Genomic DNA, 22,024 nt, shown 5'->3' on the forward strand with positions numbered 1-22,024 from the left:
GTTTTTCTTACCTGTGGGCCCTGAAGGTGTAGATGGGTTCAACATCTAAAGAAGCACTCCTGTGGACAAACAGAGAACATTAATGCATCACGCAGCTCTGAGTATCAAAGTCAAAATGAACGGGGTGTACATTTCTGATATAGTTGCACAAAATGCGGCGTTTGTTGTCTTCGTGACAGCTCCCTCGACTCTCAAACGGCAGCAGCTTCTAATTATAAACACGTCACATCCCTGCAGACGGCGTGTGAGCCGTGATGAGACATAACTCCCGTCGCTGAATCGTGCGGCGGTGCAGCAACGACCCGTGATCGACCACAGAGCCCTTCTTTCTCAAACTAAACTCACAGCTGACGAGACGAGAGAGGAGACGGCTGGATAGTGAGTTAAACAGTGAGTTTGAGCCCGCCTCCTCCATATAAACAGATGGGACATGGGTCAAACTTAAAAATAACAACACACATCCAAAATGTTCTCACAGTTTCTGCCCTTATCACGCTAATTTATGCATAAGTGTTCATTTTGCCAACAAGTTTGGTGTTAATCAGTTGAATGATGCTACAAACAGGGAAAGTGGCATCATGATTGACAGCTCTGTTGACCAATGAGGCTCCTGCAGGGCTGCGTGCACTGGATTATCAGAGTAGAGGAAGAAAACGTAACAGGGAACTTCAACAAAATGCTAGTTCAGTCTGTTTTTGCTCTGTCACAGCACCAGAGGCTCCCCTGAGTGTGTCTGCACTTTCTCAGCTTCGGCAATCCTGAAATCTCCACAGCAGATACGCAAGAGTGAGCGAGAGGAGTGGACAATAAAAAAACCCTGCATTCTTTCTAACGGCCAGCAGGGGGCGACTCCACCAGCTCATCCTGGAGGTTATAGTTGGCAATATAGAAAAGCATGCCTTGGGTGTGGCTATCTTCTGACTGACAGGAGGTTTTAAACATCTCTTACTTTTTGGCAGGAGCCGTCTTCTGCAGGTTCCACATCTTCAGCGTGTGGTCCTCTGATGCGGTGACGAGCACGGGCTCCACGGGGTGAAAGGTCAGAGCTCTGATGCCGTCAAAGTGGCTCCGCAGGGTGAACTTGGGGTTCCACGTTTTCCTCATGGCGTCTTTGTTGTTTCCGATCTGAGGAGAGGATAACGGAGAGTAAAGATGATTCTAACTGCTCTTAATAACCATGCAGGACTTTTCTCCTCGGTTATTTCTTTCTCTGAAGAGTTCTCTGTGCATTCAGATCGACCTTTTAAAGCACTTTTACCCTCTTAAGGCATTCTCTCATGCAAACAAAAATCTCAAACTCGACTGATATATTCCCCTGAAACACCTAAAGCTCGTCCCTGACAGTCTATGTAAAAATAGAATTAAAGAAAGATGTGTTTCTGTAAATTTGCTGCAGATTAAAGGAGTTAAACTTCAATAACATGCACAGAAATAGTTCTCCCAAGAGAGACACGGTTTCATTTAATGGCTTCGTTTCTGCCTCTTCAAACTCACGTCGTACGCCAGACTGTCGGCCTCGTTGGCCACGGTGAGCCCGGCGAGCTCCCCCAGCCCCAGCTCGCTCTCCATGGCCTCGTCCGATCCCATGATGAACGACTTCCCCGAGGTGGGCGGGAAAGTCAGCGACTCAACTGTGGATAAAAACATCGTCACTTAATGATGACAACAGAGAGTCGTGATCGTGATTTAACTCTCTCTCTGGGGCTGATTTGTGCTTCTTTACCTTCTTCGGTTCTGTTGGCCTCGTGCTCGTTGAAGCGGACCGCGTTGGGCCTGGGTTGAGGTTGGGACGGAGGCTGCATGTGAGACAGATCCTCTGCGTCTCTGAGGTTAGCCAGCATGTCCTGCAGCTTGGACCGGTTTGGCCCTGTTTAACGAATCAGGTCAACAGTGTTACCGAAGAAGAAGACGATGCACAGTCGTGACAAAGAGAGAGAGAGAGAGAGAGAGAGAGAGAGAGAGAGAGAGAGAGAGAGAGAGAGAGAGAGAGAGAGAGAGAGGCAATGAAAAAACGATGAGGAGAATAAAATATTTTAGTGGAAGCTGAAGAAGAGAACTCAGGATGAAGGTGGAGGGAAAGCAGCACTGAAAAGGAAGAAAACAAATTAATAAGTGGAGAGAAAAATAAAAGGTAGAGTCAGATCCAGAGTCTTTGTTAGATGAAGTGAGGAGGAGGATAATGTGTCTGTAAATGTGGGACGTGTGGAGAGAAGAATACGACATCCAGCTCATCTTTAACAAACAAAAACAGGTCCTGATGATGAAACTTAAACATCAAATCACAAACAAACTACACATCCTGTGTGCGATCGATGTAAACAACAACCTGCCTCACTGATTCATTCGCTTTGGTCCATAACAGCCCTACAAAGTCACTGTCCCATGTTAGTTGCACTCTTTGGGGTACTTCCTCACGTAATGGTCCTCCCTGGATCAGTGATGCTCTTCATTTCAGCAGAATTTTTAAGACTTTCTTTGATCTTATTAAAACCCTGCAGTTCACAGATCTACCTCAGAGAAGCTGGCTGCAGGTTTTGAGTTTTTTCTTCTTTCATCAGAGAATATCTTCTCTTCATCTTGATCCTTTGAGCCTTTCTGCAGCACAGCAGCTAAATTCAGGGCAGAACACGTTCTGATGTTCTGGGTGGAGTTGTAGGTTATCACATGGAGTGTTTTTTCTTTTAGTTATTTTGTCTTTTATAACTTTTGAATTTATTTATTTAATATTAACCTATTCATTTTATTGTATTTTCATCATTATTTTCTTTTGTCCCTTCTCTATTTATTTCTATTCTATTTTAAATTATAATTATTATCATTTTATTTTTTTCTCTTCACTATGTATTTTCTGTTTCAATCATTAGTTATTTTTATAGTTAATTTATTTTTTTATTCTCTATGTATTTATGTTATATTTTAAATTTTTATAATTATTGTTTATCATAATTATTATTTTCTTTTTTTCTGTTCTCTATTTATTAATTTAACATAAATATTAACCTACTTATGTTATTATAGTTTCATTATTATTTTATTTTTTTTAAGTTCTTTATTTTTATTTATTTATTTGTTTTAAATATTAACCTATTTAATTTATTGTATTTTTTTCTTATTATTTTTTTATCTTATTAATCAATTTTAAGTATTAACCTATTTATTAGTATCATTTTCTTTTTTTGTTTTCTACTTATCTATTAATTTTCTATTTATTATATGATTATTTTCATTCGTTTATTTTTTTTTCATTAACTAATTTATTCACTTATCTTATTATTTTTGGTTTCTTACACAAGAACAACATTAGTTGCCTAAACTGTTTAAGTTGATCTTCTGTATATAATGTGTAAAAACAGATCTTTTTAAACAACAACATAAAAACAAACTCCTTTAACTAAGACAGAGCGGTTATTGTGACAGTGAGGAAACGTAGTCCTGAAAAACAACTGAAACTGCGACCTGAAAGTGCTCCTGATTAAAAATCCTACTCCTGCGCTGGCTGCAGAACACCGAGGACACACACGGCTGTGAAAAATCTCCAACAGCTCCCTTGATGATCTCCTCCACACGCCCACAGAGCGCTAACGTACCGACGCAGTGTGAAGAACAAAAATAGAAAGCCAAGTGTAAAGACCGGTGTTGTGATCAAATGAAGAAGAGAGCGAGATGGAACTCATGATTCAATCACAGCTTCAAAAAACAGTAGGACGGCAGAGCGCTGGCCTCACAAATGTGAAACATAAGAGCTCTCAGCCGCTGAGTGAGGCTCCGTCTGAAGTGGGCTGTTACACACCCAGAGCTGAGTCACTGGAAAGGCTTTTAATTGCTATTAAAGAGCAGCCAAGTGACTTATTATTACAGCAGTGGAGGATATTTATGACTGGAGGAGATGTAGGAAACAGATGAAGGTGGAGACGAGTGCTTGTTTATGTTTGACAGGACGAACAGAATAATGAAGGGAATAAAGAGGTGACACATTAAAACGAGAGACAGGAACATGCACCAAGCATTAACTTGTTCAGGGCCCCGTTGTTCAAAAGTATTCTGATCAGAATACAGCGATCGGATTGGATTGTTTCTGATTGAATCTTGTGTGCAGGAAGAACAGTCAAAACCAGGAGGAACACAATCCAGGATAATGAGATCCTGGCTTCATAATCTGAGGAGGATTTCTTTCTCTCTATAAACAGATATCTGCATAAAGAGCAGCTAACAATCTGTTCTACATCAAACATTTACACTGAGACACAAATCTGCTTGATGCTGTGTCACTAAAGACAATCAGCGTTTAGATTTCCTGACTTCCCTGAACGCAGCATCAGAAATGATGGATCCCACCTCCATTCAACAAACAAACATTGTAGACGTAGTTTTCTTCTCCTCTTGAGGACAGACCTGACAAAGCTTTTTACTTTCAGCTACAACTAACCTGTAATTACAGATTCTGATTCAGAGACATGTTGAATCTGGATCTCAGGGTCTGGGTTTTAGTCTGAGAAGGGTTCTGGTCTCTGTCTGTAGTCTGAGTAGTATCCACCAATCAGGTGTCAGCAGGAAGAACAGTCTGTATGGAGAGCAACAGCAGGTGTTCTAGAATTCTGACATCAAAGACAGAATTCTAGAATTCTAGAATACTAGAACTCTGTCTTTGATGTCTGAGGAAAAAAAGGAACATTCCGTGAAGAAGGTCAGACCTAAAAAAACATCAGTGGCAATCTGTATCTCAGGGTCTGGATTTCAGTCTGAGAAGGGTTCTGGTCTCGGTCTGTAGTCTGACTAGTATCCACCAATCAGGTGTCAGCAGGAAAAACAGTCTGTATGGAGAGCAACAGCAGGTGTTCTAGAATTCTGACATCCAAGATAGAATTCTGGAATTCTGTCTTTGAGGTCAGAATTCTGAGGAAAAAAAAGGAACATTCCGTGTAGAAAGTCAGAGCTAAAAAAAAAAAAAACATCAGTGGCAATCTGTATCTCAGGGTCTCGATTTCAGTCTGGGAAGGGTTCTGGTCTCTGTCTGTGGTCTGAGTAGTATCGACCAATCAGGTGTCGGCAGGAGAAACAGTCTGTATGGAGAGCAACAGCAGGTGTTCTAGAATTCTGACATCAAAGACAGAACTCTGTCTCTGATGTCAGAGTTCTGAGAACAAAAGGAACATTCCGTGAAGAAGGTCAGAGCTAAATGAACATCAGTGGCCTGTAATAAATTAATAAATGACGCTACATGGAGAAAGATGTGGAGTATCATTTTGAGCACTTGTAATTGAAGTATGTTAATCTTAAAATCTGTCTCTGGATGATTTATTCTTGGAAGAGTGTTCAGATAAAGATGTTATTTTCAAATCCAGATCGCTCTGATCCAGATGAAACCTTTTCAACAACAGGGCCCAGAGGATTCACAGGAAGACAGAAGAGACGTTTGGAATGAAATGAGACAAAAAGGACAGAGCAGTGCCAATCAAAGGCATCGTAAGGAGCAGCTGAAGAAGTAGATGAAGGAAAAACAGCAAAGATGTTTGCTTTCTTTTTTTTTTTTTGGCAGCTGAACTCAGAAAATCAGTCTCAAGAAAGAAGAGGAGGAGGAGGGAGGGAGGCAGCAATGCCTGACAGGACTTACTCTTCACCCCCTTTTTCAACTTGCGCTCCTTTTTGTACTGCTCCTTCAGTTTGGTTATCAGGCCCGGGTCCACGTCCCAGGCCTCAGATATGGGAGCTTGCTCGTCCTTCTCTACACAGAGGGAACAAAACCAGACCGAGAGGCTGCTGAGGATCCACTCTGATGGAGGCTGAGAGACCTCTCAGACTCTCCTGGAGGTTTCTCAGGCCTCCAGGAGACTCGTCTTAAACAAGAGCCGCGTTTACAGCCGGCTCGTTTCATCTTTTGAGGGTTTAGTTTGGACTGGAAGAAGTCGTGAAGTCAACATCATGTGAGGAGTTCTTTCATTTGAACATTTGGATTCTGAGAAATCATCTTCACCTCAAACGTTTGGTGAAAATCTTTATGTTCAAATACAAAGAAAAACCTCAGCATGACGTCAGGCCCCTTTTTATTTCTCAGCTTTGAACCAATCAGGTTTAAAGGTGTTGATTTGAGGACACACAGGAGTGGGAGACACATTGTGGTCACAGGCTGGCTATGGGAACACACAGTGGAAGAGATCACACACTATGGGGTTAAACAGAGACACTCCAACATCATGGTTTATGAACACAGCATGAGGAATGAATGACGAGAACTCTGGAGTCAAAGTCAGACAAAACACTCGGGTATCAACTTGTGGATAAAAATACGATCCTTCAGGTGCTGTGGATAAATCTTTAGTTTCTTCTGATCCGACTCACCCCAGTCTGTCCCGTCCCCGTTGCCTCTGGACTCCGGTGAGGTGTCCATCTCATCAGGACTGGAGAGAAAGTCGAACCCCTTCAGCGCCTCCTCTGTGTCGGGGTCCTCACTGGTGTCCATACTGGCCGGCGACGGAGAAGAAGACGACGCTGGCTTCTTCCTCAGGATCTATGAAATAACATCATTAAATCGTACGCCGTAACTTTCAACATATCTCTGCGTGAGTGCCGACTGTTTCCTCACCGTCCTGGATTCAACGTTCATCCGGTCCTTCCCCTCGCTGTCATCCTCCTCGTCTTCATCGCTGAACTCAGCCGCCGCATTCTCGATGAACTTGAAGGCCTCCAGTACGGCGCTGCTGTCTGACAGCTCAGCTTTCCTGATGAAGAATGATAACACACGTACATTAACAACATATATCTGATACTACAACATTCAGTTCCTCCAGAGTTATGATGTGAACCTTGGTCCACTTGGCAGCATCGTATTTCCTGCATTTACAACATTTCTAGAATCGCCATAGATCTGCCGTAAATCAACCGTAAATTGGCCGTCAAATCGACCGTACTTTCCATCTTTTCTGACCTTCCCTCTCTCTTCCTCTTCATAATAACTGCTTTATGACAGCAACATTTATCAGCCGTCAGTTCCTAACCATAGACCTTTCTGGAGTCCCTGAGCTCCCTTGTCTCGTAGGTTCCTCTGGATCTCTGCTGCTGTGGACGTGCCAGACTCCAGCTGCTACAACTACTACTATCCATCTCTCCACTATCATCTCTCTCTCTCTCTTCATCTCCCTCTATCCCTCTCTCCAACACGGTCTCAGCAGATGTGTGTCTAACATGAGTCTGGTCCTGCTGGAGGTTTCTGCCTGTTAAAGGAAGTTTGTCCTTGCCACTGTAACTTGCTAAATGCTGCAAAGTGCTCTGCTCATGGTGGATTAAGATGAGATCAGACTGAGTCCTGTCTTTAACATGGGACTGGATCTGATCCTGTCTTGATGTTGGGTCTTTGTTAATGATAGAACATAGAGTACGGTCTAGACCTGCTCTGTTTGGAAAGAGTCTGAGGATAACATTTGTTGGGATTTGACGCTTTATAAATAAAGATTGATTGATTTATAGTTCACTGTGTGACATGATATATTTGGATATTCTCCTCAGGTGAACTCACCCTCTGCTGCCCTTCGCTGCCGTGTCCGTCCCGTTGACCAAAGGTTCAGTACCGGTCCGTTCACCCGTCCTCCCGCCTCCATCTCCGGCGAGTCCCAGCAGAGCTCGCACACGCTGAGACTTCACGTCTAAGATGGTGTCTGTGTAGCCGACCTCCTGCAGGTACCTGGAACAAGAAGAACGTTAAACGTCAGGAACGGAGACAAGAAAAAGACAAGGAAGGACATTAGAAAAGGTAAAAAGATGGAAAGAAGGAGGAATGAAGGACAGAAAGAAAGGAGGGAGGCCATGAGAAAAGTAGAAAAGAAAGAAAGAAAGAAGGAAAGGAGAAAGGAAGGGATAACAGAAAGAAGGAAAGAAAGAAAGACGATGAATAAGATGAATAAGGTTTCAACGTGATCGGAGCTGTGGAGGAGTCGAGGACTGTAACTGTTCGTGTCAGTATTACACCTCCTCTGACTCTGACGCGATGCAGAGAAACCTCCTGTGTTCAGAGCGAGCGACAGGCGGAGAGGGAAAAGTGGCGTCCTCATCAGACAGCATGTCGGGTGGATGATGTGTGAGGCAGCCTGACGGCGTCTGGGATTATGTACTCAGACTGAGAGCGGACTGAGACGATACGATAACAGAACATGAAGGGTTCAGAAACACTAAAGGGTGTAATGACTGCCTCCGCACAGCAGAGGGCGCTCTCTCACAGCTCCAACACACTTTATACCACCGGACATCTGAGACAAGACGAGGGCAGAGATAAACATCCTGGTACTTTACAACCACTGAGATAGAGAGGAAAATAATAAGAAGAGGGGATGGGAGAGGAAGAAAGGAAGGGGCCAAGGAAAGAGAGGTGGAGGAAAGAAAAAGGGACAATAAAAAAAGAATAATTTAGAGAAATGAATGAATAAGAAAAGGCAGAAAGGAAGGAAGGAAATAAAGAAAAAAGGAAAAAAGATTGGAAAGGTAAAAAGTAAACAAAACGAAGGAAGGATGAAAGAAAAGAGATAAGGGAGGAAATGAGGAAGGTAAAAAGAAAGGAAGAAACAATTACGAAAGAAGAAAGAAATGGGCCAATGGAAGAAAGAAAGGTAGATGAAAGTAAGGAATAAAGAAGAAATAATAGAAGGGAGAATGGAAATGAAGGAAAAGGGGTAAAAAGAAAAATACATGAAAAACAAAGAAGGAAATAAAGATGAAAGGAGAGACGAAAGAAGGAAAACAAAAGTGAGGAAGAAAGTAAGAAACAATAAAATGAAGGAAGGAAAGGAGGAATGAAGGAAAGGTGGGAAGGAAAGAAAGAAGAAAGGAGGGAGGGAGGACATGAGAAATGAGGGACAGAAAGAAAAATATGAGAAAGAAACAAAAGTGAAAAAAGTAAAAAAGATAGAGAAGAAGGAAAGGAAAAGAAAAGAAAGACAAACAAAAAGGAGAATAAAAATGAAAATGAAAAAGAGGAACAGATTGGAGAAAGAAAGAAAAAATGATAGAAGGCAGAAGGGAACTAAAGAAAAATGAATGAAAGAAAAAAAATGACAATCAAAAGAAGGAGAAGATAGATGAAAGGAGGGAGAGAAGAAGTAAAGTAAGAAGTCAAAGAAAGAGGGAAATAAGAAAAGATAGCAAGAATGAAGGACAGCTAGGAAGGGTAGAATGAAAGAAAGGGAGGACATGAGGAAGGTATGAAATGAAGAATGAAAGATAGAAGAAAAAAAGGCAACCAAAATGAAGGAAAAAAATATGCAAAAAAAGTAAGAAAGAAGGAGTAAAGACCAAAGTAAGGGATGACAGGAAAAAAGATGAAAAAAGGAAGGAAAGAAAAAAAGACAACAATAAAGAAAGACAGAACATAATGACAGACAAAGACACAGACGGATGAACAGATCAGTCTTACTGTCTGAGGAGCTGGCGTCCTTGTTTCCAGGACAGCTGATTGTTGAGCGACCCGGTGGACTCGTTCTCGTTGGCCTCGTCTGGAGGAGGAGAGGAGGAGAGGAGGAGAGGAGGAGAGGAGGACAGAAATTAGGGCTCTGCAGACGGCTCGGCCTCGGACATTATTTCCACTCCACAAACACGAAGACCACATTCCTGCATCTCAACATCCTGGCAACGACACGCATCGACCTAAACCTCAACCTCAGTGTCCACAATTTACTGCTTTCACTTCCTGTGTGGTAGACTGACGTTCAGGCCCTCAGGCAGCACTGAGACATGACTCTGTAGTGGAAGTCACTGCATTAAACACAGACATGACTCTGTAGTGGAAGTCACTGCATTAAACACAGACATGACTCTGTAGTGGAAGTCACTGCATTAAACACAGACATGACTCTGTAGTGGAAGTCACTGCATTAAAAACAGACATGACTCTGTAGTGGAAGTCACTGCATTGAAAACAGACATGACTCTGTAGTGGAAGTCACTGCATTAAACACAGACATGACTCTGTAGTGGAAGTCACTGCATTAAACACAGACATGACTCTGTAGTGGAAGTCACTGCATTAAAAACAGACATGACTCTGTAGTGGAAGTCACTGCATTAAAACAGACATGACTCTGTAGTGGAAGTCACTGCATTAAACACAGACATGACTCTGTAGTGGAAGTCACTGCATTAGAAACAGACATGACTCTGTAGTTGAAGTCACTGCATTAGAAACAGACATGACTCTGAAGTGGAAGTCACTGCATTAAACACAGACATGACTCTGTAGTGGAAGTCACTGCATTAAACACAGACATGACTCTGTAGTTGAAGTCACTGCATTAGAAACAGACATGACTCTGAAGTGGAAGTCACTGCATTAAACACAGACATGACTCTGTAGTTGAAGTCCCTGCATTAGAAACAGACATGTCTCTGTAGTGGAAGTCACTGCATTAAACACAGACATGACTCTGTAGTGGAAGTCACTGCATTAAACACAGACATGACTCTGTAGTGGAAGTCACTGCATTAAACACAGACATGACTCTGAAGTGGAAGTCACTGCATTAAACACAGACATGACTCTGTAGTGGAAGTCACTGCATTAAAAACAGACATGACTCTGAAGTGGAAGTCACTGCATTAAAAACTGACATGACTCTGTAGTGGAAGTCACTGCATTAAAAACAGACATGACTCTGTAGTGGAAGTCGCTGCATTAAACACAGACATGACTCTGTAGTGGAAGTCACTGCATTAAAAACAGACACGACTCTGTAGTGGAAGTCACTGCATTAAAAACAGACATGACTCAGCAGTGGAAGTCGCTACATTAAACACAGACATGACTCTGCAGTGGAAGTCACTGCATTAAAAACAGACATGACTCTGTAGTGGAAGTCACTGCATTAAACACAGACATGACTCTGTAGTGGAAGTCACTGCATTAAAAACAGACATGACTCTGTAGTGGAAGTCACTGCATTAAAAACAGACATGACTCTGTAGTGGAAGTCACTGCATTAAACACAGACATGACTCTGTAGTGGAAGTCACTGCATTAAAAACAGACATGACTCTGTAGTGGAAGTCACTGCATTATAAACAGACATGTCTCTGTAGTGGAAGTCACTGCATTAAACACAGACATGACTCTGTAGTGGAAGTCACTGCATTAAAAACAGACATGACTCTGTAGTGGAAGTCACTGCATTATAAACAGACATGTCTCTGTAGTGGAAGTCACTGCATTAAACACAGACATGACTCTGTAGTGGAAGTCCGGTATCTCACTCATGTCTGGTTTTCATACTGTAGTTTAATCGGCCTCTCATGTTGAAGTTTCTTGCCATCATTAAGTCAGATTGCGACACTTCTCCTCATTTTTATTCATGAGAGCTGTTTCAAAGCGCCCGAGCCCTTGAAGTGTTGATGAATGAGGGGAGGAGGGGAAGAGGTGTGAGGTGGTGGAGGAGGGGGGGAAGAGTAGAACACGAGGAGTGGGAGGTGTCGCTCGTACGGTGGCGCCCGCACCTGCCCGCTCCTCGCCCTCCTGAATTAGGCATGACCCACTTTTTTTGAGCCACCCTCGACTGTCTGCCCTGCCAAATCAACCCCTTCACACACACACGCACACATACACACACACGCACACACACACAAATCTTATTAACACGTCTCTACCCTGCACCAAATTTTCCAGGCGACTTGCGAGCCGAGTGCTGACGTTGTTAAATATCAAAGTGAGCTCTGATTGTCAACAGACCGTCAAAGAGAGTGTGTGTTTCTGCATGCTACACACACACACACACACACACACACACACACACACACACACACACACACACACACACACACACACACACACACACACACACACACACACACACACACACACACACACACACACACACACACACACACACACACACACACACACACACACACACACATCATTGCTCTTTCTAGGGTATCATAAGATGTGGTTGGAGCGTGGACAGCCCATTTTAAAGGTGTCAGAATGCATCACTAAATATCAAGTATCTTGTTTTAGCATTAAGAACAAGCCGCTGATAACGAGTGATAAATCTGCTCTCTGTTTTCACTGCCTGGTTGTTATGTACACAGTTTTAATAAGGTACACATTACCTGCTGGGATGTTGTATTTAGATTGAGGTGTGTTATTAAAGCGCTCATGTTATTAAACAATAACAGAGGTGCTAATCCAGCGATAGGGTTACTGGGTTGGAGTGTAAACACGAGAGTCCTGCTGATAGAAAGGGACTCATCCTCTCAAGCCATGTGGCTTTATTACAGATATTATTATATAGCATCATAGCTAGCTTTAGCTTCCAGCTTCAGCAATGTTTAAAGTCCGATAAATCCTGACTTCACGGGTTTCGGCACAAAAATGTCGTGAAGTGGAGGAAAGGGTTAAAAAACATTCATCAAGCTAGTAACAGCAGCTAACTGACGTGTTACTTTCTGTTCTTCAAAATAAAAACACTTCCAGAGAGAAGTGGGGATGGAAGGAGAGGGAAGTAAGGAAGGGGCCAAGGAAAGAAAGAGAGGTGGATGAAAAAATTAAAGAATAAAGGGTAGAATAATGGAAGACAAAAGAAGGACAAAAAGAAATAAAAGTAAAATAAATGACAAATAAAAGAAAGAAAGATGACAGGAGGGAGGAAAGAAGGAAAGAAAAGAAGACATAACAATCAGGATTGAAGAGAAGGAAAGGTAGATAAAGGAAGAGGGAAATTAGAAATGATGAAAATAAAGAGGTATGAATATTTTTTGGTATCTAATAATCTTAAGTCTTTTGTGAATAACCCAAGAAATATCCCTGGACTTTGATTTGATTTTATACGTCACGTCCCAAACACAACCGTGAAAGATGTTGCACTCCACGGTGACGCACAGGTTGTTGTTTGTCTCGTTAAAAAGATGTATCATTTTTATTTGGGGATTTTTAAGTTTTACTTTAGGGACATTTTCACCTTCTTATTGGAGTGGACTGATGAAGAGTGTGGGAGCAGAGAGCGAGGAAAGATGGTCCAACTAGTGACCACATTGAAGAGGACTACAGCCTAGGTACATTAGGGCTGTCAACGAATATTCTAAATTCGAATATATATTCGAATATAAAAAAAAAACAACGGAGATTCGATTGTGAAAATTAATATTCGACTGTGGAAAAAAACACATCAGCGGCTGCTTTGCGAGTGGGCGCACTGCATGACGGGTCAGGGACAGGTCACAGGAGTCCCACATGCACAGCGTGAAGCAGACAGCAGAGAGAAATCCTTCCGTCCCCGGATCCTCAGTGCGCTCTGAACGCGAATTTTCCTCCGCTGGGAATACAGTGAATAAAAAGAGATCGGGCCTCTTCACACTGACTGTCTCGTGTTTTTGGCAAATAACCTGTCAGGCCTCAGACCCTACATTGACAGTGGACTAAAAGAGCCAGACAATCAGTGACACTGGGATAAAATGCAGTTTTCCTCTCTTTTTTTATACAAGCACCAAGAATGTAAGTGGACTACTTTTTTGTTTTTAACTTCAATTAATGTGAATAATATTTGCTTCAATCACTGAATGAAGCCTGCCTATATTAGGGACAAGAGTAGGACCTTTAATTGCTCGCACAAGTCTTGTTCTGCACTCACTCAGCGCATTGTGCACAGAGAGGGGAGGGGGGCGAGCGAGAGGTCTCCGGTCTTCAAAGTGTTACGGTATAGACCATTAGATAATTGACTTGTTTTTAATGTGTAGGTATGTTTTATGCATGTTATATCTTAAATAGCGGGCTGCACGGTGGTGCAGTGGGTAGCACTGGTGCCTCACAGCTAGAAGGTTACTGGTTCGAATCCCCGGCCGGGCGGGTGCCTTTCTGTGTGGAGTTTGCATGTTCTCCCCGTGCAAGCGTGGGTTCTCTCCGGGTCCTCCCACTTCCTCCCGCAGTCCAAAAACATGCTCACCAGGTTAATTGGTCACTCTAAATTGCCCGTAGGTGTGAGCATGTGCGTGAATGGTTGTCTGTCTCTGTGGCTGTTTCCGAAATCGCCTACTATACTAGCAGTACGTACTGATATGTCCAAAATTCAGTATGTAGTAAGTAGTATGTGAACAAGAGCAAAATCTGCAGTATGCCAAAACTCCCCGGATGTCTACTGATTTGGGAAAATATCTCAGTGTGCATCGGACCAGTCTGCCTCGCGTACTGTTTCCCATAATGCACAGCGCTCGTTCTGCTTTTTCTTTTTCCTCATTTTTTGACGGGAGGAAATCCGTTTTTGGGTGCTGTGAAAGTTATCAAATTACATATAAACCACTTCCTAACTTTTTAAATCATAAATGGATGCTAAATAAGCTTTTTATTTATCGGCTTCGCCGTTGTTTACTTCCGCTTTCCGAAACCGGAAATCCAGCGAAGTCTGGCTCAGCATGCTGCATGACAGATTGGACAGAACAGTCATACTACATACTAAATTCAAACGCAGTATGTAGTAGGCAATACCTACTGCCTACTACATTAGTAAGTAGTATGTAGCAGGCCGTTTCGGAAACAGCCTCTGTGTTAGCCCTGTGATGGGTTGGCGACCTGTGCAGGGTGTACCCTGCCTTCCGCCCGAAGCCAGCTGGGATAGGCTCCAGCCCCCCGTGACCCCTAACGGGATAAGCGGTCAAGATAATGGATGGATGGATATCTTAAATAAAATACATATACAAGTAGTTATGTCTCCTTGTATTAGTTTGTCCACCTGTTATGGACATAATGCGCAAATATAGATATTCGAATGGTTCGAACCTCTGGGATTTTTAGAGCGAATATTCAGACGTCATTTTGGAGCAGTTTTGACAGCCCTAAGGTACATGGGGCGCACACCCAAACCACGAGGCTAACGGCTCCATAAAAAGATATATCTTTTTAACTGAAATGTTGGAAATGTTTGAGAAAAACAACCGTCAAAACTTGTCGAAATTGAGTTGTTTTTGTTTTTGTGAGGTTGACTAGTTCAGCTCCTCTCTCCTTGTTTTTATTGGACCGGAGATTTCATACCAGGAGCTGTGGCGCATGAAGGATGACGTCAAACTCTTCATAGGCGCGCCAGTTTTGAATGCCGGTTAGTGCAAATTGGTAACTGAGCATGTGCAGATTTTCTGACCCTTACTTTTGCAGTTTTGTATTCTTTTAGGGAAGTAGAAATATCTCTCTTTAGTAAACAAGTTCATAGAAACTTTTTTGGGATACATGTCATGAGTCGGCAACATCCCGTCCTGCAGAAGTGGTAAAGAAGATTTGTGCTACTGTCGTTGTTACATAGGAAACACGGGACAGTTTCTGAAGAAACATGCGCAACTTATTCAACTTTTTAAAGTCTAATATAATGTTTTTAAATTAGGAAACACTAAAGATTCAATTAATCGTCACATAAAGTAAAAATGAGGCAAAACGTGACACCTGAGAGGCTGAATCTGGGCTCAAAAGAAGTTGTTTACTTTTTATTTGATGCCAAATTTTTCATGTAGTTCTTCCAGCGATCAGAAAACAATATTACCTCTAAGACGACAGCTTTAACTGGAACTACTTTCTCAGAATGAGTCTGCATAAAATCTGCAAACAGCTCCGTGAGGTGCTCAGAGAATCAGGGCATCTTTTCCTGAAGACAAACCATCTGATGACTTTATCTCTCTCCGACTCTTACTGAAGCTCAATATTAATCAGCATATCAGACACTGAGAGGCCAGCTATCGAGGCCAACAAGATTCAACACGAGCGCAGCCTCCACATGCGTACCAGTCCTGTCACTTGCGGTATGTGAACTCGACAATCATGATGATTTAGGACAAGGAGGAGGAGGAGGAGGAGGAGGAGGAGGAGGAGTGTGCACTTACCAGAGTCGTAGCTGGGAGGCTTCATGTCCCCTTGATTTAACTCCGTCCCATATTTTAACTTGTGGTATTTTGCTCTGAAAGAAAAAAGAAAAGGAGTCAGATAAATAAGCAAACAGGGCCGATCAGAGAGGTCTGAGAGGGAGTTATTTTTAAAACGCTCATTATACGAGGAATCTGCATAAAGCTCTGAAAGTCGTCCTGCTCCACTTCTCGTAGCACGCTCACATGCAGCGCTGCAAGGTTAGACACGATTTAATTAATACCACAAACTTTAGTGCTTTGGGTTGTTTATTGAGGTGTTTATTTTTACCTGGAATTACCCGCTGAGATTAAGAATAATCTCTCTCCCAGAGGAGTCCTGGCTGAGACAGAAACAACAAACTACAAGAAGCAACAACGACCAAGAACATGAGCAGCGTCCGTCAGGGCCTTAATCCAGGTTTCAAAACCTTTAAAGGTTCTAAAATAATCCACTTTATGGATTTCTCCTAAAAGAAAGCACTGGAATACAGAATTTTCTAGAGTCCGTCCATTTCATCACATAATTACTGCAGCCTCTGATCCAATGTCTCCAAAAAGTTTTTACAGATTATCTCTGCCTACAAATTCTGCTCGCTTCAGATTCAGTCTTCCTTTATTCCTCACAAGGTTTTAAACTGGTGCCAGATTATCCGCAAAGGTCTCCTCCTCTCCAGAACAAATGGACCCTCCCATTTAAAGCTTGAATGCACTTCAGATGCATCCTCTGAAATCCATGAAGCATGCCGTATCTGCTCAGAAATGGTGCAACGTACTGATACAGTATCATCTATGCTTCTTACAGACACAAATATCTTCCAAAGAAACACAAGACAGGATTAAACTGAAAAACAGAAGCGTGTTTGCTTCCTTGGGTGGCCGTGAAGTGACGTTAATTTAGAAAAAAAAATTAAATAGAATATAATAAAAATTCTAATTTTCCTGCAAAGATCGTCCTTTCTCCGATTTAGCAAATATTTAAACTATCCTGAAATATGTTGACTATAAAAAGTGTTGGGTTGATGCTGATGTGTGCACACAGTAAAAAGGGAAAACCCCTGTTGTAGTTTTCTTCATTTCCTCAATCTTACCCAGGAAGTACCTAATGCGTCCTTTCAAAATAAAACCCACGTTTGTCATTATCACAGGGAAAACAGTTTCAAAGCTTCAAACTTTAATTTTTCTGTCTGCCAGTCACTTACTTTAACTCTTCCTGCCTCATTAAAGGTACAAACCATAGACCTTTCTGGAGTCCCTGAGCTCCCTTGTCTCGTAGGTTCCTTCAGTTATCAGGCCACTCTCCTTTGGAATCATCTACCAGTCAGGGTCCGGGAGGCAGACACCCTCTCTACTTTTAAGAGTCGGCTTCAAACTTTCCTTTTTGATAAAGCTTATAGTTAGAGCTGGATCAGGCTTGGACCAGCTCTTAGTTATGCTGCTATAGACTTAGACTGACACACTGGGATCCTGTCTTTCCCTCTCTCTCCTCTCTCTGCCTGTCTCTCACTTTAACTCTTCCTGTCCCATTAAAGTTACTAACCATAGACCTTTCTGGAGTCCCTGAGCTCCCTTGTCTCGTAGGTTCCTCTGGATCTCTGCTGCTGTGGACATGCCAGACTCCAGCTGCTACAACTACTACTATCCGTCTCTCCACTATCATCTCTCTCTCTCTCTCTCTCTCTCTCTCTCTCTCTCTCTCCCTCTCCCTCTCCCTCTCCCTCTCCCTCTCCCTCTCTCTCCCTCCCTCCCTCCCTCCCTCCCTCCCTCCCTCTCTCCCTCTCTCCCTCTCTCCCTCCCTCTCTCCCTCCCTCCCTCCCTCTCTCTCTCCAACACGGTCTCAGCAGATGTGTGTCTAACATGAGTCTGGTCCTGCTGGAGGTTTCTGCCTGTTAAAGGAAGTTTGTCCTTGCCACTGTAACTTGCTAAATGCTGCAAAGTGCTCTGCTCATGGTGGATTAAGATGAGATCAGACTGAGTCCTGTCTGGAAGATGGGACTGGATCTGATCCGGTCTTGATGTTGGGTCTTTGATAATATATTTTTTCAGACATCCTTCCAGACGTGACCTGTTTCGTAGCAACAAGGCAAAGTGGTAGTTATCCCGGGTTAAGTGTTGCACCTGAGGCGGCGTGTGTGTGGTGATCTCAGAGGAGAAAAGTGGATAAATATACACCACAAAGCCAACGAGGTTGATCTGCTCTCGACTCCTCACGCTCCCTCTCTCTTCAGCCTTCATATCTAACACAGGCGACACATCACACTCAAATGTAGGTGTTAAAACATCAACCTTTGAGCGATATTCCTCTGTGCTCTCATTCCACACATTCCCAGAGTCCCTGTTGTTATTGTTTAGGGAGGAGTCAGAGACGGAGGCCTCACAGAGAGAGCATAAAGTAGTGACAATGACAGCTACATGTTGGGATAGAATGAATGTGAGGAGGTTGATCCTGATTTATTACAACTTCAGCCTGATGGGGCGGACTTAACAAGCTGTCAGAGGGTGTAAACAAGGAGTACAGACTCTAACAGTGTCTTCATGAAGACTGTGGTTGCAGATGAAGTCAGAGAAGACGTTGCTAAAGGAGGACACCTGAGACGCTTCCTGCAAAGAGAGGGTGTGTTTGTCCTCTACAGGAAAAGGCGTTCATGCCAATTAAGGTGTCTGAAAATGGTGACCAGTAGAGGGCAGTAAGAACGAGACGAAGGCCGTACAACAAAGATGACGCCATAGAAGGAGACAGACAGGCCGGCATCATGAAGGAGATTCCTCTTGTGCTGTTTGTGATCGAGCTTTGAATCAACACTCGGAAGGAGACGAGCTCTAGAGACAAAGAGGATTCAAAACGTCTGAAACGCTCGACTTAAAACAAGAAGACAGATTTTAAAGCCATGTCAGAGATGGACCGGTGTTCCAGTTTAAAGAGCGACCCTGTTAACTGGAGACTCTCAGCCAGATGCATCCCTCACAAACGTCTTTAGACGATCATTAAATATCTGATGAGGATATTTGGAGAATAAAAACTAAACTAGGGTGCATTCCCGAGGACTCCTTCTGTGTTCCAACAGCTGTTGTAAACTCCACAAACACTGACACGTTCAGCTGAAGGTCTCCAGTTTACAGGGTCACTCTTCAGACTGGAACACCGGGAGCTGACAGAGACGCGTTCACACTATCAGGCTCAGAGAAGACTGATGTTCAGGAGTCATTAAACCAAGAGAATCACAGGTGTGTGTGGTGTTATTGTGGACGGAGGGGGGAATAAAAACACTGCGAGTAACGTTCAGCATTGCAAGCCCCGCCCCCCAAAAAAGTTCCTGGACCTTTGGTAAGAACTAGCAGGGAACTAGCGGAGAGGGGATGGAAGTGTGGTTTCATTTAAAGCAAGATGATGTCAACAACACGCTGAAACATTTGTTGATGCATCACAGCATCAAATATCAGGAGCCATGTGTTTGACGCTCTACGCCACCGGTGTTTTGGTTTAAAGAGTGACCCTGTTATCTGGCGACTTACAGCTGAATGCATCAGTGGCTGTCGGTTGCAACAGCTGATCCTCGCAAGTGCATCCGGGTTTATTTTGTCAATATTATGACACAATATAGTCATCAAACACATCTTTGATGATAACCTAAAGGCATGCATTTAACACGGTCACCCTTTAAACCAAAACACCGGTCAATGAGAGCTTCCTGTCTCAGCAGAGCAGAGAAGGAACAGCAGACGTCATGTTTTAGTTCCTGTTTGCAGTCAGCTGTTATGTTCTGTACGAATCTGGCATAAGTAAAAACATCTCCAGAGTCGGATGAACGAGCTGCTTTATGCTTCTGAAGTCACATTAATAGAAAGGCGTTGACATGACAAACATATCTCTGTTCCAGGGTGCAGCCACGCGCTGTAAAGGAGAGGAAATGCAAAGTGTGACGGCCGAGAGACCACAGGGAGCTTTTGTGTGACGGGCTGCTGCACAGGAGAATGATAACAATGCAACTCTTCAGGTTTACAGAAGAAAGAGAGGGTGGACAAACAATCCCTCTCTCCCTCTTTCCTCTCAGCACCTCGTCCTTCTGCTGAGAGGACGCCGCAGAGTCATCAGCAACCAGCGGCAAACAAAGCCTCCGTGCCAACACATGCTCCCGTCCTCAGACATCGCACCAGCTGGACTCGGGGGAATCTCTCTGGCACACTCGCAGAGCTGTGTTGTTTGCTTCTGCTGACACCAGCGGAGACATCCGAGTGGTGCGCAGAGAATATAAACAAGTGGACGCTGGCAGTGTTCCTACACCTGCTCCACAGCAGGTACAGCTGATGGTTTAATCTCACGCTGCCGGGCTCATGTTGTAGTATTTTTTAGGAGTGCACAAAACGTGGAAGCTCTGCAGACCAGCTGAGGTGTTTGTGTGTGTTGTGGGTGGGCAGAAGCAGCAGTGGGTGGTAGGACACTCACCTCTCTTGCTTCAGCGCGTACTCCAACATTTTGATCCTCCTCACGAGGTCCTTTTTCAAGTTCTCCTGGCCTTTCCTCTCGCCCTGCAGGAAGGCGATCTGGGCCTGAAAGCACAAAAAACAGGACGACTGTCAGGACACATTTTAAAGAGTGAGACGTTTACTGAGGAGCAATTTAAAAATAGAGACATCGTCTCCGGAGTTCTGGCATCTTTTCATGTTCGCAAGGTAGCAACAAAGACTCGTCTACAAAGAGAGATTCACATCTGAGAGCAACAGCTCCTGTCAGGACTGAAATAGGACGATGTCAAATCAATAAGTGAGGCATGATGGGAAATAAAAAAGCCAATCTGTGCTGTTCTATTTTAATCTAACCTACTCACTCTCCCACACACACACCCTCCCCTCTGCACACCATTGTCTCTCCTCTGTAACAGGCAGCAGCTGTTGACGCACTCGCTCTGAGTCAGCACTACCTTACATTACACACACACACACACACACACACACACACACACACACACACACACACACGTATATGCATGCCTGCGCGTGCACATGCTGGCTCGTAATGGAGTGGTAGAGGCCAGCTCACAGAGGAGCACGGAGAGCTACAGCAGATAAATCAAACACGCAAAGATAAACTGCATCTATCCTGCAGCAGGATCAGACATAACACCGGTGTGATGAATGCAAAATGTTTAATTCACTCAAGTGACATAAAGCAAAGACAATCTCAAGTGATACGGAGGCTTAAGGGTGCAGAAGCTCCTGCTTTATGAGAGGAGGTCATTTTTAGATGTGTTTCAGAATCAAGTCTTCATTTTAAGATAGTTAGGATGGAGGAAAAACTAAAGGAGAAGAGAAGCAGGGTTCAACAATCTGCCTCTCACTCACAGCTGCGTATTGGTAAAGACTTCTGGACATCTTGGGATACTTCTTAGTACTCCTCATTATTTACTTTAAATTCAAAACTCTCTTACTGATCTTCAATCTGTGTAAGATGCTTGATTCTGATTGGTCAAAACCCCTTGACTACAGTTATTAACTTCCACTAACATGAGCAACACCAGAGACAAACTGATCACATGTCAAATCAATCCACGGAAAAGAGTTCAGACACATTTAGCTTCTGCTTGTTGACACCATAGACTGTAAGGTGAGGTAAAACCGTTAGCTTCCATTAGAAAACAAAGTGGCTAAAACGTTAGCTTCTGTTAGCATCATGCTGGTAAACAATGCGGCTAAAACTGTGAGTTTCAGTTAGTATCATATTGGTAAACCAGGTAGCTTTAACTGTTAGCTTCCATTAGAAAACAAAGGGGCTAAAAAGTTAGCTTCTGTTAGCATCATGTTGGTAAACAATGGAGGTAAAAAACGCTACTTTCCGTTAGCATTTTATTTGTAAACAATGCGGGCAAAGGTGTTAGTTTCTGTTAGCATCATATTTGTAAACAATGTGGCTAAAATGTTAGTTTCAATTAGCATTTTATTGGTAAATATTGAGGTAAATGAAGCTAGTTTCTGTTAGCATTGTACTTGTAAACAATGCGGCTTAAACCGTTAGTTTCCGTTAGCATCAACTTGTAAATATTGAGGCAAAAAGCGCTACTGTCTGTTAGCATTGTGTTTGTAAACATTGCAGCTTGTAGTTTTTTTTTCTTTTAGCATCATATTCGTAAACCATGTGGACAAAAGCGATAGTGTCTGTTAGCATTATATTGGTAAACCAGGT

At 43.1% G+C, this 22,024-nt stretch overlaps 1 protein-coding gene across 1 annotated transcript in view; it reads right to left on the reverse strand.

The window, feature by feature from the left end:
* strn (striatin, calmodulin binding protein) overlaps positions 1–22,024 on the reverse strand; it is a 45,329-nt gene that overhangs the window by 4,456 nt on the left and 18,849 nt on the right. Inside the window, exons 2-12 of the mRNA XM_034681689.1 lie at positions 20,291–20,394; positions 15,829–15,902; positions 9,398–9,476; positions 7,511–7,675; positions 6,581–6,716; positions 6,337–6,505; positions 5,612–5,722; positions 1,724–1,867; positions 1,495–1,631; positions 950–1,125; positions 12–59 (exon numbers count right to left, since the gene is read on the reverse strand). Of these exons, the coding sequence (XP_034537580.1) occupies positions 12–59; positions 950–1,125; positions 1,495–1,631; positions 1,724–1,867; positions 5,612–5,722; positions 6,337–6,505; positions 6,581–6,716; positions 7,511–7,675; positions 9,398–9,476; positions 15,829–15,902; positions 20,291–20,394 (1,343 nt within the window). The remainder of the gene's footprint in view (positions 1–11; positions 60–949; positions 1,126–1,494; positions 1,632–1,723; positions 1,868–5,611; positions 5,723–6,336; positions 6,506–6,580; positions 6,717–7,510; positions 7,676–9,397; positions 9,477–15,828; positions 15,903–20,290; positions 20,395–22,024) is intronic.

Source organism: Notolabrus celidotus, chromosome 4 (assembly GCF_009762535.1).
Source record: "Notolabrus celidotus isolate fNotCel1 chromosome 4, fNotCel1.pri, whole genome shotgun sequence".
In the NCBI taxonomy this organism is placed as follows: Eukaryota; Metazoa; Chordata; class Actinopteri; order Labriformes; family Labridae; genus Notolabrus; species Notolabrus celidotus.